At 40.9% G+C, this 21,606-nt stretch overlaps 2 protein-coding genes across 9 annotated transcripts in view; both read right to left on the bottom strand.

Moving 5' to 3' along the window:
- prr12a (proline rich 12a) overlaps positions 1 to 11,729 on the bottom strand; it is a 28,371-nt gene extending 16,642 nt beyond the window's left edge. For 2 of the 3 annotated variants that reach the window (XM_039660035.2, XM_089121808.1), the window contains exons 1-4: positions 10,840 to 11,729; positions 8,009 to 8,166; positions 4,910 to 5,071; positions 146 to 4,632 (exon numbers count right to left, since the gene is read on the bottom strand). In XM_039660035.2, coding sequence (XP_039515969.2) covers positions 146 to 4,632; positions 4,910 to 5,071; positions 8,009 to 8,166; positions 10,840 to 10,922 — 4,890 coding nt within the window. In that variant the 5' untranslated portion in view covers positions 10,923 to 11,729. The remainder of the gene's footprint in view (positions 1 to 145; positions 4,633 to 4,909; positions 5,072 to 8,008; positions 8,167 to 10,839) is intronic. The other variant, XM_089121807.1, reaches the window with a different exon arrangement.
- A 7,234-nt stretch (positions 11,730 to 18,963) lies between these two features.
- brsk1a (BR serine/threonine kinase 1a) overlaps positions 18,964 to 21,606 on the bottom strand; it is a 29,815-nt gene continuing 27,172 nt past the window's right edge. For 4 of the 6 annotated variants that reach the window (XM_089121805.1, XM_039658289.2, XM_039658292.2 and 1 more), the window contains one exon: positions 18,964 to 20,413. In XM_089121805.1, coding sequence (XP_088977931.1) covers positions 20,211 to 20,413 — 203 coding nt within the window. In that variant the 3' untranslated portion in view covers positions 18,964 to 20,210. The remainder of the gene's footprint in view (positions 20,414 to 21,606) is intronic. The other 2 variants (XM_089121806.1, XM_039658291.2) reach the window with 1 other exon arrangement.

Here is a 21,606-nt window from a genome sequence, read left to right as displayed (position 1 = left end):
AATATACAAAATTAAATATCCAATGTTTTACAATTTTTTTTCTGATAACTAATATATTTATTCATCTGTAATGACTACCAAAGGTTCATTTTAGACAGTATATCATAAATTGTAACAGCAGCTTCTTCAATTTTTCACAGCTCACCTTGATGGGTTTGATTGGCTCCTGATGCTGTGTCTGCTGTTGTGATTGGTGATGCATTTGCTGTTGCATGTGCTGCTGATACATCTGATTTGGATCTTTATTGGCAATCTCCATGTCCATAATGGATTCATCCCGTCTACCTCTGCCTCTGCCTCTTCCTCTTCCTCTGCCTCTTTCAGGAACATATCCTGTTCCATAGTCTCCCATCATACCCCTAGAGTGGTGAGGTTCTGGCAATGGGCGTATACGTGGTCGTCCACGTGGCCTCGGAGGTCCATCTCGTTTGGGTTTTGTGGGCTTCCTGCCTCTTTTCTTCGGTCCATCCTGTGGCAACAACTGAGGAGGGGGACCAAGGGATGAGTATCCAAAATCTAGATCACCCATTAAAGGGCTTAAAGTTCCCCCTCCCACTCCACTTGATTTGCGACAACTGGACACAAGGTCTGGTATCAGATCAGGAAGTCGACTTCGGCTGTTGAGGCGAATGTCAGCTGGGACGTCAGCCTTATCCTCATCATCCTCAAATTCATACTCCTGTGCATAGCTCTTCTTGGGCAAGGAGTTTGGATCAGGTCTCTCCTTCAACAGATGGAAGGAACTGGATTTCAGAAGCTTCTTTGGGCGAGAGGAACAGAAAATCGGGGAGGTAAGACCCCCGGATCCAGACCCAGATCCCCCAGTACTTCCTATTTTGGCACCAGATCCTTCCCCGACAGTTCCAGTTGTCCCCATTCCAAGGCTGGCTGGCTGAGATTGGATTAGTCCAAGCTGCTCTGTGTTGACAGTAGATGGGAGCTCATGAGTCTTCAATGAGTCGAGATCTAAATGCATGGGTCCATTATCAGTTTCTGAAAGATCATGGCAATACTGCCCATACCCCTGGTCACTGTGATGGCCAAGCATATCATAACTTGGACCTGTATTGTCTCCTCCTCCAGGTGTGGTTTTAATTCCTTCCATTCCTTCCTGCACTGTTTGGCCAGATGCAACCCCATCTTGACCCTGCCCAGTTCCTCCCGAGCAACTGGATTTGTATTCCTCTGGGCAGAACATATCCTCCATTCCAGGAAAGAACGAGCGGTCCTCATCTGGGAGAAGAGAATCGGGGAAGCAGATGGATGTTAAAGGAACAAACCTCTGGCTCTGTTGGCTTTGATTTTGGTTTTGATTCGATTTTGCGGCTGGATTTCTGGTGTCAAAGTGAGGCTCTCCTTGATGGTCAAGTTGAGCTTGAGGAATCTGGGAGGCGTGAGAGGGGTGAGACTGCTCTTGTTGCTGAGAAGCTGCAGAGGAGGCCTGTGGAGGAAGATGATGGTGGCTCTGTTGATTAGTATGGGAGGGGTGAGGGTGTTGATGGTGGGAGTTAGGATGTTGAGGACCTTGTGATGCTTGTTGCTGTTGGTGGTGATGGTGGGATAGGTGGTGTCCATGTGAGGTTGTTGATAAACTCATGTCTGGCTCAGGAAGATACGAGTGTAACTCCGAGGCATGGCGCTGCGTTGGGTGGTGAGATGAAAGTCTTTGCTGTTCCTGTGACTGGCGCCTTTCTACATTTCCTGCTGTTGCTGCCCCAGAATTCCCCCTGCTTCCTTCACCCCCAGTCCTCTCATCCACCATTGCCCCCTCTTGGCTAGATGTCCGAGAGAGGGAATGCTCTAGCATGTCTAGTGAAGACACTGTGTTAGACTTAGGACGGCTCTGGTCTTGCTGCTGAGTACCATGACCATAGTGACCAGCTGCTTCCAAAGCTTGGGATTGAAGCTGGAGTTGGAGCTGGGATGTCTGAGACTGGGAATGGGTCTCTGATGACACAACTCCCCCAGTGGCTTCCATTAGCGCCTGCTGGCTTACAGAATGCTGCTGTTGCTGAGGGTCTATTTTGCTGCGAGTATGGGACAGCACAGACTGCAGCAAATGAGACGGTTGGCGAGACTGGTCAGTGGGCGAGTCCATAAGTGACTGTGACTGAGAATGATGCTGTTGCTGCTGTGGTTGTTGTTGATGTTGTGAATGCGACTGATGATGTTGAGTTTGCTGTTGATGTGTCTGTTGATGCTGATGGTGATGTTGCTGCACATCGGGTGTCTTGCGCATGTAAGCCATATCTCCTGAATCTTGAGGCTTTTTCTGAAGATCCATGTGTGGGTGAGAGTGTAGGTGTGGGTGCGTTGGTGTATGTGGAGTGTGTTGATGGTGGGAGGTGGAGTGTTGAGGAATGGAGTGTTGGGAATACGGGTCACCCCGTCCGTAGTGCACCACTGATCCCATAGAATCATGATGATGGTGAGGATGGGAATGTGTTTGTTCTGAACTCCCTCGTCCTCCGTCACTTACAGTTCTGTTGCTCTTCTGCTGTGGCTGTTGTTGATGTTGTTGTTTATGCTGCTGCTGATGCTGTTGTTGGTGCTGTTTCTTTAAGGACATCTCCAATTGACTGTCCAGTCCAGCTCCACTCCCGGTGCCAGTGGCGGCAGCATTGGAGGTGGCACTATGTGTTCGAATAACACTTTGGAGGTGGTACCTCTCTTCTGAGCTTTTACTCATCTCATAATCAAGCCCCTTATTTTCATCCTGAGCTGGAAGGACTGGGGGCTGCTGGGTGGGCTGTGAGGAATGATGGCTTTGAGGAGTATGATGATGTGATGCCTGAGGAGTAGGACTCTGGGCTTGAAGAAGGTGTTGGATGAGGAAATCATCATCAACATCATCATCCTGTTGTGGCCTAGACTCTGTTACCCCAAGTATGCTGTTATCAGACTTTGTTTTAGGAGGAACAGATGAGTGGTAGGGTTGTGATCGAGGTCCTCTTGTGTCTTGGTACCCTTGTGGGGAAGGCAAAAACGAAGGTGAGAGAACAGACGATAAATATTTGTTGGATCCAGCTCCAACAGGCGACTGAGCAGGTCGTGAAGGTGCAGGAGAATGCAGACCAGGGCGGATGATTCCAGAATTGCCAGATGGAGATGGGCTGGAATCAGGGATGTGGTAAGATCCACCACCACTTCCCCCACCTCCCACGCTACCACTGCCTCCAGTTCCTGTGCTGCTTCCACTACTACTACCACCAGTTGTTCCACCACTTGCTCCTGACCGTAGAAGGGCAGGAGAGTGTCCCGATGCACCATAACCCATTGATGGACTTCCAGCCCCTCCTAGGGATGGTGGCAGAGACCCATAACCTGAATCAGTCCCATATACTGAATCTGCTGAAAACGATTGACTTCCCAAATTCCCATATCCTTTAGCAACTCCAGAGGTCCTGGCTGAAGGAAGATCATGAGTCTGTGGAGAACTGAATCCCCCATATGACTGGGAAAGGTGTGATGGGGGAGGCTGATTTGGAGAGAAAGACTGAGGCTGAGGTTGAGGAGGGGTCTGGCCAGTTAGACCACTCGATGACTTGACTGGAGCCACTGGGGATCCATAACCCGAGAGGCACGACTTGGGAAGGGTTTGCTGGGTGGAGTTAGAGGAGCTCTGGGAAGGTTGGGAATGTGACTGGGGTGGAGGAGGTACAGTCTGAGCTGGCGGTTGTTGCCGAGAGGATGCGGAGGCAGAAGTGGAGGTTGGAATGGAATTTGACTGACGAGCACTAGCAGACGCAGTGGAAGAGGAAGAGGATGAAGATGAGGAGGAAGCAGAAGAGGCAGAGGGTGGTGTGTGGGGGGTTCTGGAAGAGGACGCAGATCCAGAAGAGGAGTAGCCACTGCTGGAGCTGCTCTTTGTCCCCTTTCCAGTCCCACCAGAGGATGTGGATGATGAGGACCCATAAGAAGGTTGGATTATTGGTCTGTACTGTTCAGTCCTGGGAGAGGGTTTATGGTCTGAGGAGGGACTGTGTTCACCTAAAGGACTGCACGAGAGGCCAGCATGGCGAGTGTGACTGGCTTGCTGATATCCTGATACCCCACAGCTAAGGTAGTGCTGCAGGGGGTGAGGGGTGGATGGGGGGGCTTGTGCCGGAGAGGGACGTTGGTAGTGTTTAATTACACTGTCTTGTCTTGATACTGTCCGCTCTTGGGATGATGGCTGAGGTGGAGCAGGGGTAGAGGAAAACACAGAGGCACTGTACAATTGGGAGGACTGGTCTTGCAGTTGAGAGGACAACAAGTTGAACTGATGAGACTGTATATGGCGGGCAGAAACTGAGGCTGCAGAGGAGGCTTGAGCAGATGTGACCCCACTCACAGAGGGATCGTGACTTCCACGGTAAGCCGCAGCTGCACCCTGTGATGACAACAGGCGGTCAAAGCCCAGGCTCGACTGAGAAGGCGTCTTGATGTGGAGTAAAGGGTCGTGGGGTGACAGGAGGCCATTGGAGGTAGGACTGAAAGTGGGCGCATCCTGTAAGGACACACCAGGGAAAGAGCGCCCTGAGAATGACGCTGGGTGTTGATAGGCAGACAAAGCAGAAGAGGATGGAAAGGATCCAGATCCAGGAAGAGCACCAGAGATGAAGAGCTCTGCAGGGGCAGGTGTGTGCATGGCTAAAATGTGGAGAAAAGACACAAAGAAAGGATAAAAGCTAAGGCCAAGAAAATTACAAGTTATTACAAGAGAGCAAATTAATATGTTTTAATTGTTGCTATAGCAACAGCGATGACAGTGCTGGACAACTGCTCTTAATGAGTTGAGATTATCAGAACAGTGACTGTGCATTCTTGATGTAATTTTTATCAAATATGTTATTTCAGTTTGTTGTACATTATTCAAATAAAAGAACCACCCATGCAAACCCCATTTAACTCAGTAAGCTCAGCTTACCAGTCTGCCATGATGGAGTGCGAAACTGTGATAGGAGGGATGAGGCAGAGGGAGGCGGCTGTGGACCCCGGGACTCTAGTGCAGATATAAGGTTCATAACCGATGGATCTGGGCCTGATGGACTTGCGTGGTGGAGCCCAGCATCAAAAAGTCCAGAAAGGCCTATGAGAAACATGGAAAAACAATGATGTAATGAGAACATTTTGGTAAATATTTTACTTCCACACACACAATACAACATTTACGTTTTATTGGTGATTTCAAAAGTACTGGTGCTTTGGTACCCAGCAAATTTTTTAATATAAAAAATGAAAAATTGACAATACCAGTCTCTCTAAATTTGGCACCCATGTCTTTTGTTTTTAAGCCAACCAATGTTTTTAAGCGCTAAATTACAACGCTGCACAAACCATATGCCAAAACCCTCCAAATCTTCAGGATTCAGGAGTCTAATGAAATGACTCGCGTGAAAATAAGTCAACCACAGACTCGCGTGAAAATAAGTCAACCACAGCCTGAGTTATAAGCATTTGAAAAATAAATTTAACCACTAGGTGGCGCTGTTTTGAAACTTCTCAAGCTCCTTCGGGGCATCGTACTGATGACCCATATCGATTTTCGTAACAATTCGTTCATGTGTTTAAAAAATACAGTATTTTAGCACATAATTCAAAATGGCCAAAAGCAAAAATGGCCAAAATTGGATATCAGTCGACTCGGCATGATGCCCTGAATCTAACGAGATTTTTGGAAGAACTGTAGAAGTTATGAGCAAAAATAACCATTTTTCATATGTCCGGACCAGTAGGTGGCACTGCGCCGAAACGCAGCATGTAGCCTCTGGTCATGCTTGTCATGACATGTACCCAGATTGGTCTGAATACAATCAAGCGTTGCGGACATACAGCCTTATGACTGTTTTTGCAAGCGCTACGTAAAATTTGTTCGTGCATTTATCGAAAACGGTTTAACGAATAAACTTGATTTCTAAAACTTTTTGTCGGCACTGCCTGGAGATGATCTGGTGCAATTTTGGTGAAAATTGGACAAACCGAACTTAATGACTCCTTGTCAAATGAACTGGAACAAACAAATGACTCGGCCTATAACATTGTCTCGCATCATTTTAGGCTACTTTATACGCTGTTTTTAGCATTGCTGAATTGTGCAGCTGCCGACTTAAAACAAAAACTTTGTAGTGTCTCTCCCAGTGGCGTAGGTTTGATTTTGAAATTAATGAGGACGGGGACATCCAAATATAAATATATTTTAAGTTTTGATCCAAATTATTGCTAGTGATACAGTATATCAGTGTCACTGTATAACGGTAGGGACACGTCCCTACTAGTCCCTACTAAATTGTACGCCCCTGCCTCTCTCCACAACTTGCAATGCGCATAAGCCGTGTAAGGGCCTGTTCACATATCGTGTCTTTTGCGCACTGAAGTTCGTTATTCCAAATCCAAATCTCATAATGGAAGCAACGTGCTGGTTTTTTCAAAGCTTGTCTGCGCCGCATCGAGATAAAAACATCTTGCTGTGGAATCATTTATTGAAAAATCGTAGTCTGACGGGGAAAAAAAATTGCTGGTTTTTGAAAGCTTCGTTCAAATGGAAACAGTGTTTTCTTTTTGTCATCTTAATTTTTAGGTTAAGTTAAAAAATATATATTTAGTTTTGGCCAATTTTCTGTTTTGTTTTTGTTACAATGTTTATATGGCTACTGTTTGTTTTATTCAATTAAATTCTTGGATTTGAATTTAGTCTTAATTCAATATTGACTCATTTGGATAAATATTAGGTAGGCTACAGTCTGCATGTTAATGTTTCTCAAGAAAAAAAAAATATTTAACATAATGCTGTAAACATACAGAGAGAAATATAATGCAGTTTTCATTATAATAATAATGTAAATGTATGGTTCACATATTTAGCAAAACACTCCTTGCAATTTTTTTCTAGTCATCTAATGTGCTGGTTTAATCAACTAATGGCTTTCCTGAGGTAAATGTAACGTTTTGTGACACACTTGTTCTCCTGCAGTGTTATTGACCTCTTTCAGTGTTTGAAAACACTGATTGATCGTTATTGTATTATTATTATATATATACCTTTCTTGTACTGTATCTTTAAATAAAAAGTAACACGATCGGTTTACTTGAACTGAGGCGCAACGATCTGTCAAAAGAGCTGATTTTTATTTTTTTTTTCATATCAAAAGTAACCTGCTCCGTCTAGTCTGTCGGTGTGTCAAACCGGTGTGCGACGCTGGCCGCTTGGTTCAACGTTGCCCTTCAGATACAACGCGATTTGCCATTTTGCAAAAGAAAAAAAAAAGTGTTTTGGTCAACGCAGCAACAAATTATTCATTTGTGATATTCATTTATAATATTCACTGATTCTAGTGAATGTCATCTGCCTTTTAGTATTTGCAAACTGATCTGTCATATTTGTTGTTGAGGGGGTGCTGGGTGTGACACTTCAGGAACATATGGGACAGGACCTTTGACCTTAGCCCTATGATGGTCTTGATATAAACAGGACCCTTCGTAACAGTGGGTCTCTTATCGGTAAAGGCAGATAGAAGCCTTCGTCCTGATGGTGTCTCACTCACTCCATGGAGTAGCTGCTGTGTTGGTGACTGGGCCTTATTCTGCAAGTATAAATACTTCTCTTTTAATAATTTGATTCAGAGTTGTCTCTTACGCATTGATGGTGTTTTAATAAGAATTTTTGGCACAAAACATGACAGCGAGGGCATCAGCATCCATAAGAAGAGCGGTGTACGCAGAATCAATGCTCGTAAAATGAAAAATAACCTTTCTTATCGGTCAGTGTATTTTTGCTTTATACATTTTAGGGTTATTCTCAAATTCAGATTGTGTAAGAGGGGCGGGATTATTAGGACATTGGACAATTTGACCGGAGAGATTTAAATATGTTGGACCGGCCAATGTCCGGTACTTACCGGACAACGTTAACCCTGGTATCAATAAATGATCGGCACACATCATAAATAAAATTTAGCTATTCCACATTCCACATCAACATGATACAATGAAACCAAACCAGATGTGGAGTCAAAGTAGTGTCACTCACCTAGGCTTCGTCCAGCTGCACCCCAAGCCCCACCCTGACCAGATCCACCTGGATGGTGATTGGTGGCATAACCCTGCAGGGGATGGGGAGTGGCATAGGCTTGGCGATGAAGAAGCTCAGACTCCGGGTGTGATGATCTAGAGCTGCCGTACACCAAGCTGACAAGACCAGAAATCACCAGTGACTTTAGCATTAATAAACAATGATGCTTAAACAAGTGTAAAACCATAGTAATTAAATAGCAATAGTTTACCTAAACGTAATCTCTCTTTGTACATTAATCCTAAACAAGTATATCTAGCAATACCTAGGAAGCAATTTTGTAAAGGGTACTTTACTGTTATATAACTTTCAAATCAACTCCATTAAGTTTGTTTAAATTGCTAATATGGTTGTGCGAATAATCGTAATTTGATTTTGGCTTCCCATTCCCAACAATAAAAACAAGGCAATCAAGGTTAAGAGATTATTGTGCCGCTGCCACACTCTGTCCCACACACCTTCCATTCCTTCAAAGCGACGCGCTTCGGCTTTCTGTGTGCAAAACTAGATAGGCAAATGGGCTTCGGATATGAGCCATAAATCACACGCGCAAAATGCCTTTAAGGAGAGTATTCACTTGTAAACACAGTCGGTTGTCTTAAAGGGATAGTTCACCCAAAAACTCAATTTACACACCCTCCTGTATGAGTTTCTTTGTTTTGATGAAGATAGAATAGAAGATATTTTTGGAGAAGGCTGGTAATCAAACAGTAGACAGTAGCCATTGACTTCCATAGTAGGAATTAGGGAGAAAAAAAATACTATGGAAGTCAATGGCTACCGTCAACTGTCTGGTTACCATCATTCTTTAAAATATCTTCTTTTGTGTTCAACGGAAGAAAGAAACTCATACAAATTTTGAAAATTTTGAGGGTGAGTAAATGGCAAAAAATTATAGAGAAAAAAAAAACACACGTGTAACACTACTATACTGAATTTGTGCATTACTTATATCTCTTAAAATGACAGGAGCCTAATATACCTGCTGTTATTAATTATAATCCAACAACAAATCACAAAAGAAAATCGCTCACTGATCTACGCTGAATAACTTAAGAAGCTTTAATAAGGATTAACCTGTATTTAATGTGTACAGTAAGACTATGCAGTGTTATTTTACACTCGATTATTCACTTTCTTTGCTGTAGGCTATTACTTATCTGAATGTCTTCCTGAAACACTTAAAACACTGTTTACTTAATTTGTATTTCATTGTGTTTTGTTTATTTGTCTGTTGGTTGTAATTAGATTATTTGTTCTTATTGTATAGCAAACTTTTTACTCGTCTTACGCAATTACTTTCGAGGTCCTTTTTCTTGCATTAGTAAACCAAGTATTAATTTTTGCTGTATTGAGTATTGTTAAGTATTGATAATTTCAATAATATTTTAAAATTACTCGTATCGTGAATTAAGACTTGATTATATCGCCCACCAACAATTGTGTTAACTAGATAAAAAAAAAAATAGTTTTCCCACTTGTAATACAATTAAAATGTCTTGATGACTAAATTGAATTGTAACATTTACATTTATTTGTATTTTTAAACATTTTTTTTCACATCTGCCATTACATTTGATTATTTTTAATGTTGGTGCACCCCTAATATTTATATGTCTATGGCTGTAGAAATATCCTTATCTACCAGCAACCACAGCAATTTCACTTAGAATCTCATTCAGAACATTGAACTTGTATATTAAGATAATAACTTGTGTGACAGAAGTTCCTTGACAAATAATTTATATCTCAAAACAAAACCAGATAAATAAAACAAAACGACAATGTTCTATTGTGAATTATTTTCATTAACATTATTGGCTTTGGCATCATTGTTGTAAAACAACAATGCCAATAAACCACTTTGAAATTAAAATGATGATACGCCTCATTGATTATACAATCTTATTTTTCGAAATAAACCTTTTATTTATGCAATGGTTTGTTGTCTGGAATCTGTTCTAATCTGTGACAGTAAGCCTAGCATTGGATGCTAACTCGTTAGCACCGCAGGTCGCTCCCATCTTCTGAAGAACGAGCGCGAGAGCTAGCTTACGCATATCTTAACATAAACGATTTAGATACATTTATTTACAGTCCCCTGACGTAAAGATCCATTTTTATGACAGTTTTTTTTAGCTCGAATCAATAGTTAGGCCCACATGCGACAACAGCACGAAGGGGTTAGCCAACGTCAGCTGAATGGAAGGTTTGACTGGGGCTCCGAGTCATACGAGGCCGCGTAGTATTGTTTCCACGATTTATAAAACAACGAGACATTATTGAACACGCTGTTAGAGGGATATGATATGAATATAACGTTACACATGCATTTCCATTGCAACCGTAACGTTTGATTCGAAGTATTTTTAATCAATGTTGCACATTAAAGAGCGCAGATAAACTGCAGAATCTGCGATCGCCTTCTTTTTAGCGACCCCGCTCTCAATAGACTTGACCCGAGCCCCTCATTCATTGGGGATGCTGCTAAATGAATCTACGATGGGATCTGTAATAAAATCGTGCGGGCAGACTTCACCCCGCCCCCCACCTTTTTTCTTCCCTCTCCTCCCCAAACCGCACATTAGTCCATCAATCACACTTGAATTTCCAAAGACGCAATCCCTCGCTTATTTTAATAACAATAGCTACACTAATACCTTATGACATCCTACGCAAATGCATCGTCAGAGTCAGATGCAAATGCATAGGTTTTTCACAGTCTGTTTTGTCCCAAACAGCGTACGTACGTACACCATTCTGTGTTTTCAGCATGGCTGCATGCTTACCTTGCTTTGGCTGATCTCTCGTAGCTCCATCCGGCTCCTGCGCCCAAATCACCGAACCCAGCGCCCGGGTAATTTCTGTCCATTGCTTCGCCAATACGCGCGGCTGGATGCGAGCGAACGATTTCGGTGCAAAACTATTTTTTGCACGGCAAGATCGCGGTCCCGTTGTCAGTTTTTAATCATTCTTCCTGGTGAGAGACGACTAAGTCCACAAGAGTGAAAAAATAGCATATTGAAAAGGGAGAGGGAAATGGAGGGGAGGAGATGAGTGCGTGCGTGATAGAGGGGGTGTTCACCGACCACCTCCGACGAAATAACTCACCTCTTTTTCAGTCTTTTCTCATTTAAAATCAGATCAAGTAATGCCATGCTCCTGGCGGGATGCGAATCGTTCGGTTTGACTTGGTTACCGATAAATTACCGATGGACGCATATGACCGTATACGTCCTTTCCCTTGTTTCTCCTCCCCTTTCTCCACTTACTTTAGTTGTATTAAATATGCATTAACCAAGCAAGGGGCATATCGGCCTTTAAGCAACTCCTACATGGCATGCAACTATATTGCGAGCGAATTTGGAGGAATATCGAATTAAATTCCACCCACAGTGTTGTTGTGAGCTAGCTGTTAGCCCTGTCGACGCATCAAAATAAGATGGTGCTGCTGCTGCTGTTATTTTCAGTAATTCCCGCTCCCTTCACGAGTTTTGTGTTGGATTCGACTTCGACGATATAGAAAAAAACTGAGGTTGCGTGGTAATTCCACACAGTTCACTTGAAAGCCGAGCTCGAGGCCTGCGTTTTCATAATATTAGTCATTTTCCCTCGAAGACGCCATTTTTGAAGGCGGCTGTTTCTCTCCCTTCTCCCTCCCCTCTCTGTCGCTCTCTCTCTCTCTCGCTCTCTCTCTCTCATGCTCGAGCTCACGCGTAGTCTAGTTCACCTCACAGCAGCCACTAACAGGAGCTATTCCCGGAGCACACTGCTCCCTCGTATTCGTATTCAACCAAAAGGTCAGAGCCCAGAGAAGGGGGAGACATTAGCAGATGCACGTTCAGGGATGTCTGGCCTTCACGTGAAAAAAAAGCATTGAAGATTGATTGTGGGCTTCGTGTTTCTATGCCCCCCTCACGACTCCCACAAACCTTTGACAATGACCATGAACTGGGACAGATAATTCGGCATGTTTACATATCTACCCGTACTCTGTAGGCTTCTCTGTATTAAGTAGGCAAACTGTAATAATAATAATTATAATACATTTAGGCCTACTTAAGGCGCCTTTCAAACCACCCAAGGTCACCATACAACAAGGAGCAGCAATTACAATATTAAAACTTGATAACAGTAAATAACAATGGCAATAGGCCTTGTAATAATAGAGCTATACACAACACAGTGAAAATGTTGTGAAAATTAAGCTATTTCTACCTGTTCTGACATTTAAAGATGAATGTATTACATTTAATTTCAATTTATAATAACAAGTGTTTATAATAAATGTGCCAATGCCAATTGTCCATTGATTTTCTGAACTGACAATTCTTATGTTTATGGAATATTGACGTATGAATTATAAGCAGATAGGTTTGATTTTGAAATTGGTGGGGATGTGGACATCAATATATACATATATTTTAAGTTTTGGTCGAAATTATTGCTAGGGATATAGCCTTCCAGTGTCACTGAATATTGGGGCCACGTCCCTAGCGTCCCTACTAAATTCTACGCCCCTGATTATAAGTAACTTATTTGTGCACATCATTGTTATCTGCCCTCTACGAAGCCCTTAGACATGGTGGTAGAAAAATATGAAATGGGAGGGAAAATATCAAGTCAATGTTTTTGCATTCTCTCGCAAATGTTTTGCGTTTCCCCGGGAAAATTTGCATTCGCCCTCAAAACCTTTGCGCTCCCCCGAGAAACTTTGCGTTTGCTTCCAAAATTTTAGCGTTCTCCCAAGAAACTTTGCGTTTGCTCGCAAAACCTTTGCGTTCCCCCTAGAAATGTTGCATTCGCACGTAAAACCTTTGTATTCCCCTGGAAACTTTGTGTTCGCTCGCCAAAACCGCTAGCCACATTCACCAAAATTGTTCGCTATATTAGTTTCCCCCATGAAGCTGCGTTGTTAGCATAACCTTGGTGTTCTACTGAAAAATTCACTCGCAAAACCTTTGTGTTCCCCGTAGGAACATTGCATTTGCTTGCAAAACCTTTGCGTTCCCCCTTGAAATGTTGCATTCGCGCGTAAAAACTTTTTACGCGCGAATGCATATTCGCCATATTCGTTTCCCCCATGAAGCTGCGTTGTTAGCAAAACCTTTGTGTTCCCTGAGAAACTTTTTGCGTTCGTTCGCAAAACCTTTGCCTTCCGCTGAAAAATTATATGTTCATTCGCAAAACCTTTGCGTTCCACTGAGAAACGTGATGTTCACTCGCAAAACCTTTGTGTTCCGCTGAAAAATGTTATGTTCACTCGCAAAACCTTTGCGGCGCAAGAAACTTTGCGTACACAAATCAATTGTGAGAGAACGCAAAAGCCTTAACAAATAATTTTTCCTCCATCTCATATTTTTTCTTATTTTTTTCCTTCCCAGAGACTTCGTAGCCCTTTCTTTAATCAACTTCCCCTCCCTGTGGTTTGCTATTGGTGGATCTCATGTGAGTGACAGGTTGCCCCGCCCTCGCGCGAGTAAACGCATCATCAGAGAAGAGACGTCACTGCAGAAAAGGGGGGAGGTTATTTTCTTCAAAGATTATGAGACACATGGATTTTTTACACGGAGAAATCCCTTAATTAAAACAGAAATATTCCATTTAAAAAAAAGATTTGTCTTTTCGATTTCATAATCCTGATTGTCCTTCACAAGTCCAACTGACCAAATCTTGTGAGCTAGGATACTGACACTTTTGGGCATCATAGGTGTTCCTGTGTTAGCATCATTTTGGGGCATCATCCTGTGGTGCCCTAAAATACTGCACACACAATAAGCAACACTGCTGTCTAGTTAGTCAGCTTATTAGATTTTGACACACAGCCTTGATGTTGAGGGAACAGGCCTCTGTGCTAACAAGCATATCCTGTTTTTCTGGATTGTGTTGGAAAGTACCCATTAATCGATGGATTTTATCAGTATAGGCCTAGTAATCTCCAACTATGTGTTTTAGCCAGGATATTTTTGAGAATAAAATACAGAATCATCATTGCCAGAAATATAGTAGCCTACTTGTAGCCTATGTAGAGGTACTGGGGTTGGAATTATTTGAAATTGAGTCCAAAGTTAATCTATACGGTTATTTGAAAAACACACAGAGACAAAGCAAATCTATCTGACAAATTGCAAGTATGTTATTATTGCTTTGTAAAGATGAACTTGTTCAATTTAATGCTAGCAATGCAACTCTTTTCGTCACCGCTAGGAGGCGGTCTAATTCCCACAGCAGGATTATCCGACATCCAGTGGAGAGAGAAGAAAGAAAGCCCTCTAATCCTCTCTTGGGCATTTAATGGAAGTTTATCTCTTTAAGATGAATATGAAACACTTACCAGAAGTGTAAATGGCTCACTGGTCAAATTTCCATTAGAGCTTTAAGTAATAAAAAATAGATTTGGACTTCTGAAGGAAATAGAAAATTACAAAGGTTCTATGTGAATGAAATGCCAAATCAGATCCACTTCAGCATACACACACACAACGATATTTTGCAACCTAGAGCTGACTAAGAATTAAGGCCTATTGATGGCCAATTTAGTATGCAAATTAATGAAATTTTAGAGGTATAACGTTTTTTTCCTTCTATTTTCTATTTAACTTGATCCCTCAAGCAACAGTGAATAACATACAGTTCTAAAATCACAAATAAATTGTATTTGTGTCGGCCTTTTATATCAACACATCTTCCTCCTCAAAAACAGACTGCTTCACTTTTTAGTTTAACTGAAAAATCAAGGGTACAGACACAGTATTTACATTTTTATTATTAATATCCTACATTGTCAAGTAATTGGGAAATCATCCCAGAACATTCAGACTGGCTTCTATAATAACTTTCACAAGGAATGACAAATTATATTTATATTCTGTTATTATCCTTATATTCTCATAAGGATGGAAGGAAGCTGATCCACATACCCTTTGCCATTCTATCATATTTTTATTCATATTTTGAATTAGCATTTTTCAGTTTAAGTTTTGTTAGTTTTAATAACTTTGTGCTGTTTTTTTCTGTCACTATTTTTTGATATACATGTTTTGTTATTCTAGTTCTATACATCAACCTAAACTAAATTAGACATGTTAAAAGTAGGGCCACACACACACACACACACACACACACACACACACATATATATATTTTATATTTTACAGTATATATATATATATATATATATATATATATATATATATATATACTGTAAAAACAACATTTTTTCTTTTGTCAAGTCAACTTAGATCATTTATGTAGTTCAGATAACAGAATATTTTGAGTTTCTGATGATTAAATCAACCTCCTTCATTGTATTAATTTTTCCATTTCAATGAACTTAAAACTTTAAGGCAACCAGGTTACTTATTTTTTTAAGTTAAACCAACAATATTTTTTACAGTATATAAATAATAGCTGAAATAAAAGAAGTTTAAGATTTTTTTCACATTTTTGATTATTTCAATTAAAACGTATTTTAATTTGATTAGTTTTTAATGGTTTTAGACGATTTTCATTGTAAGCAGATGAGATGAGTAACAACACAAAGATGTGGCTTTGTTGGTTATTTTTATTGATGCCTATCAAACTGATTACGTAGACCATCCTGTATCCATTATAATTCCCTCTCTCCCACACACACACACACACGCAAGCACACACACACATATGCACAATGCATTCCAACTGTACATCCATACACACACACACACTTCAAAGCAGATATACAAAGAACAACGTGGTCTGACATGCAGAGCACTCATATGGTTAACCCGTGTGCATTGTGAACAAACACTGTGCACAACCTTCCAGATGCAACACTATGATTCATTCGCACATAGTCAATGAGATGTCAACATATATTCACTGATATATTTTAAAATTCTGTCGAGGGGTTGGAAAGACATTGCACGCAAACATACATAACCACAGAAATTGAAGAGTTAACGTAACTCGGCCAGATTTAACATGTTCATTTAGTCTTGTTGTTATTCCTGTAAAAGCTGGGGGCCCTAAAATCGTCACCACCTTTCGCCCCACTAGCGACGGCCTATGTGTTTAAATAATATTATAAACTATATGTATATTATAAATATGATATGGTGGGTACATGTGTCACATGATATAATGAGCAGTTTAGTTCCAACCGATGTCCACACTGTATAATAAGTAAATAAAAGGAAAAGATTAGTGAACGGACATACAGACAGACACAGAAAACTCTGCAGAATCGCATTTACAGGATTCATGACAGTTGTTGAGCAGAAAAGCCATTTATACAGAGAGAGTGTCCCTCTTTCGGATATATTATGCTGGATCAGTTGCATAACCGCTGCACGGAAGCACGATGACAAAGCAGTGCTGTACAAAGAGATCAATTTGATGTTTTATACTGTTTCGTAATCATAATTAGAGACAAATTGATGTGAATGTACATATTTCGGTGAGATGGTGCGAGCAAGGTCCGTGGCCTAGACAATGGCTTATTTTGTTTCGGATACCATTCATTATTCATTTTCCTCTTAGTAAGGTACAGCATCTCTTCCACGTCAGATAATGTCCAGAGGAAGTCTTTCTTTTGCTGTCTTTACGTATGTAATACTGTGCAAAGGAGATTCAAATTCAGGTCCTTTCTGAGAAGTGTGTATTATTTATTTTGCATGAAAACACAAAAGCAAATTTGAGTCAACCAATAGTGTGAGTTTGGGGCGGGGCTATCGGTTTGAATGACAGATGAGGGGGAGGGTCCGCAAATCTGTTTCAAAATATTTTTGCAATTCCGTTCGGTGATGATGACACAGAAATTACACTTTTTTTACACAGAATTTTTTTTTTTTCATTTTTACAACCAATAATTTATAGTTTTAAATTCAAAATGTGTGTTTGCTTCTGTTTTTCTTCACAAAGTGACCTTTGCCATACACACTTAAAAATAATCAGCATCTATGGTTCTATAAAGAACCTTTAACATCCAAACCTTTCCATTGCACATAACAGTGGAAAATTATTTTTCACATTATTAAAAGGTTCTTTACACTAAGAAAAAAAAAATGGTTCTTTTAAAGTGCCCCTATTGTGCTATTTTAAAAGTTCCTAATTTTGTTCAGGAGGTCATGCATCCAATGTCAGAAAAAAAAACGTTTCCACATAATATATATTACACATCAACTCATTTCTCAAATAGTCTGAAAACGGTCAGTTTGAAGATTCAGTCTCTCTAAACCCCTCCTTTCCGAGAGATACTCTGCTCTGATTGGTCAGACGGCCCAGTCTATTGTGATTGGTCGACAGCTAACGGTGCATGTCAGTCATGAAACGCCCAATTTTAGCTCCAGATCTGCCTCTTGATACACAGTGATATGAATAGTGACGGTGACGGTTTTAACGCGAGTCCTTGTCCTTTTGTAGTACATGTAAAGTGGATTCGCCGAAACGAAAACCGGAACTACTCGACACGCTGAGAACATAAACCAAACTCTTGCAGTCTACGACAGTGTTTGAAAGCGGGTCGAAGTAGACATTGTTCGAAGGCAGGCATTGAAAACCATCGGCTGGCATTATTGTTACGTATGTTTGTAACAGGAAGTGAGACTGGAATTACTGACGACCAGTGATGGGAATAACTTTGTTATAAATAAACGGCGTTACTAATGGCGTTATTTTTTTTCAGAGGACTTTTGCGAGGAAGAAAATACTTCAAGTAGGATATAGTATGTCAACCAGTTGTAAAGGTTTTATATTTAATTTTTAATTTAATTTGCACTGCAAAGAGTTTATGTGTAGCCTGTGTATATTTTTTATTACTATTTTTTTAACGATTCTGAAGAGAACACGCAAAAGTGGCGTTGCGTTCTCACTTTTTATTCTGTGTTTAGATGAGCGTTTTGGGTGAGAAATTCGCGTGCATATGGTGACGCAAAAGTGTGTGAAATGCAATGTAGTATGCACTCCAGGCGGCTAGGTGGCAATGTGGAGCCACACAACAACACCAAGTCCGTGCGCCTGCGTACAACCTTCACTGTCAACCAGACTTTTGCGTTTTTACCATAGATATGTATATAAAGGCTAGATGTGTCGTCCGCGCTGCTGGCCAATGGAGGTCGACGTCAGCACCTGGCGGCCATCTTGTCACAGGCAGCTCGCTCACTGGTAACATTGTTTTGATGGTGCATGTACTTTTTAAATCACCGTAACTTGCTCAATTTTCTACCGATTTTCAAACGGTCTGGTTTGTTATAAACGGCAGAGATGTAGTTATGACACAGCATACTTATGAATAATAAGTGTATAAATAAACAATCATCCAGAATTATAGCCACGTTAATAACGTTTGTAAGAAACCAAACCGTTTGTAAATCCGTCAAGATTTCAACGAGATAAGAGTATTTCTTACATCAGATACCACAGAGCCCGCCAGAAAACCTGTCTGTGACAAGATGGCCGCCGGTGATGACGATAAGTACTCCGCCGTGACACATCTAGCCTTTATATAGATATCTATGGTTTTTACCCTTTACACGGGAACACGACGGTGGAGCCTTTTTAAGATTTCCACTCTGGAGGGTGGGTTCAATTTTTTTTAACGCCGTCGCCGTGTAAACGAAAGGCACATCCGATAAAATATTTTTACGATAAAATATTTTTACGTTTTCACCCGCGAGCGTTCTCGTGTAAACAGGGCCTAACTCAGTTACTTTTTGTGAGAAGTAACTAGTAACTATAACTAATTACTTTTTTAAAGTAACTTTCCCGACACTGCTGACGACTCATTTCAGCAGTCTAGAATGTTTTTTTTAGGACAGAATAAGAATTAGAATAACTTTATCCAAGATTAATTGTATTTGTCCTGCACAACTGTATTAAACACCGCAATAAAGATAATAGTTAAAAAAAGCATAATAAGGGCACTTAAAAAAAAGTTTTTTTTACGGAACCAAAAATGTTTTTAATGGTCTCACTGTCTTGTACTCTCCCAAAATATGAATTTTTTAATACCCCAAACATTCCAACACAGATATATACACCTAATGGCCACTCTTTTTCAAAATCCCAGAATAATATACAAACTAATTCTTTTCATAAGTAAAATAGTCAACGACATTCACTTGGTTGTTTCGACCAAAAGTCTTGCAGCAACAGAGAATTGGGATGAAAATCCTTTTCATTTTTTTGAGAGATTCCCATTCCCTTTGGCTTTTAAAAGGGAAATGTTACATCTGAACTCTTGGAGACAACAGTCGTGGGAATCGTTCATTAGTCAGACGGTCTCGCGTTTTTGCGCCGCCAAAAGGGCGAATCGAGGCCAGATTTCGACGTGTAAACGCACGCAGAATTGTTCTACAATCACATTCAGTCATTAGGGGAGACGCTTGCTGTGAGGGGGGATGTTATTTAGCATGCAGCATTTGTGTAGAGAGTGAAAATGAAGTTGTCTGTAGATAATGACGAAGGGCTGGTGAGCAACGGTACTATTTACGGTCATGAGTCTGTCCGCTCATAGAGGTAATCATGTTTTAAAAGATTCAGCGTGTGCAGCTTTGTTAAACTGAATCTTTTGTAGCTTATTGATTTTTATTGCATATGACTGAGCAGACTCTTGGTGCTAATAGCTTTTGGATCTGGATCTCTAAATGTTTTTTTTTTTGTTAAAAACATGATTCGGAGGATAAAAATTCACACTAATTGGACTAAGATCTCTGTTGCTATAATTACTCGATTGCTGATAGCAGGACTGCAAGGAACAGATGGTGTGCTACCCACAACCGGAACCTTTCACGAATGTCATTATAAACTCTTAAGACTCAAGTTTTGCACATTACATCCAAATCACATGAGAGAAAACACAGCATAAATCAAAGCATCGTCCAGGATGACCGATTAAACCGTTTTCCGAGGTGTTCCTCGGATCTCAGAAGTGTATGCGGCGGTATTTTTCAGTGGAGATGTTTCTTCGCTTCGTTGCGTCCCGTGTTCTTGCGCAAAGAGGCCGTTTACCGTTTGTGTATCAGTATTTGGTTTCATTGGGCTTTCAAAAAGCTCCTTTAAAAACACATTTTACCATCATGCTGTTCTGAAGTGAGAAGGGGAAAAGGAAAGTCTGAGTAGTTTTGTCTCATATCATGGCTAATATCTTGATGGGTTGCTGATTATTCACAATATTTCTCATTTAGGGCTGTGATTGTGTTCCACTGGAGGAAAGTAGGCGGGTTCTTTCTTTCCCCGAACCCCTGCGCTGGAGTAAGACCCCGCTCTCGCCGCGCTCCACCCACTCGCACCGATCGCCTCCGCCCTCGGACCGCCGGGAGTTTTGTCTGGTTGGTGTTCTGGGAGGGCGACCGTTCTTCTCATCTGGCGTGAGGCAAAAGAAAGCTACGAAGGAGTGGAAACAGGCTGGAACAATAGGCTTTATGCGGATCGTCACGTGACCAAACCGGAAAACGGGTCTCATCGCATCCGCTTGTCATAGAAAGTGTTGACGGCCGTAAGAACTGACTACGATATCTATGGATTTTTAAGGTAATCAGCTAACCTACCTAGTTCACTTTGTTATTGGCGTTTAATTCCATTTAAAGGAGTAGTTCACTTTTGAAAAAACTTTTGCTGATAATTTACTCACCCCCATGTCATCCAAGATATCCATGTCTTTCTTTCCTCAGTCGAAAAGAAATTTAGGTTTTTGATGAAAACGTTCCAGGATTTTTCTCCATATAATGGACTCCAATGGGAACCGGATGGTTCAAGGTCCAAAAGATAGTGTTAATAACAGTTTCAGATGCAGCTTCAAATGTCTTTAAACGACACCAGACGATGAATAAGGGTCTTATCATGCGAAACGATCGGTTATTTCAAAGCTTATTCCAAAAATGTAACTTTTCTAAGGACAAATGCTAGCCTTTCTCCATTCTGTGAGGCGCGTTTGCAACGTCACGTAGTACGTAATTACGTTCAAAAGGTCACGGGCGACGTAGCCAGAAGTACAGAGTCACATAGGTTGAACGTGAAAACTAACTCAAACGCCGTTTACAAAAAAGGAATTAAAAGGTAAAACAACGATGTCGGACGATTTTGATTCTGTACTTCCGGCTACGTCGCCCGTGACCTTTTGAACGTAATTACGTATTACGTGACGTTACAAACGCGCCTCACAGAATAGAGCTAGGCTAGCATTTGTCCTTAGAAAAGTTACATTTTTGGAATAAGCTTTAAAATAACCGATCATTTCGCATGATAAGACCCTTATTCATCGTCTGATATCGTTTAAAGACATTTGAAGCTGCATCTGAAACAGTTTTTAACTGTCTTTTGGACCTTGAACCATCCGGTTCCCATTGAAGTCCATTATATGAATCCTGGGAAATTTGGAAAATCCTGGAATGTTTTCATCAAAAACCTAAATTTCTTTTCGACTGAGGAAAGAATGACATGGACATCTTGGATGACATGGGGGTGAGTAAATTATCAGCAAAAGTTTTTTCAAAAGTGAACTAATCCTTTAAATATCTAAACGTTACTGTGAAGAAGAAAAAATATAAAAAAACGTTTAAATATCAATCTGCATATGG

The sequence above is a fragment of the Pimephales promelas genome, chromosome 17 (assembly GCF_988280905.1).
Source record: "Pimephales promelas chromosome 17, fPimPro1.hap1.1, whole genome shotgun sequence".
Classification (NCBI taxonomy): domain Eukaryota; kingdom Metazoa; phylum Chordata; class Actinopteri; order Cypriniformes; family Leuciscidae; genus Pimephales; species Pimephales promelas.
The sequence above is the reverse complement of the archived record's forward strand: the minus strand, read 5'-3'. Positions and strand labels throughout refer to the sequence as shown.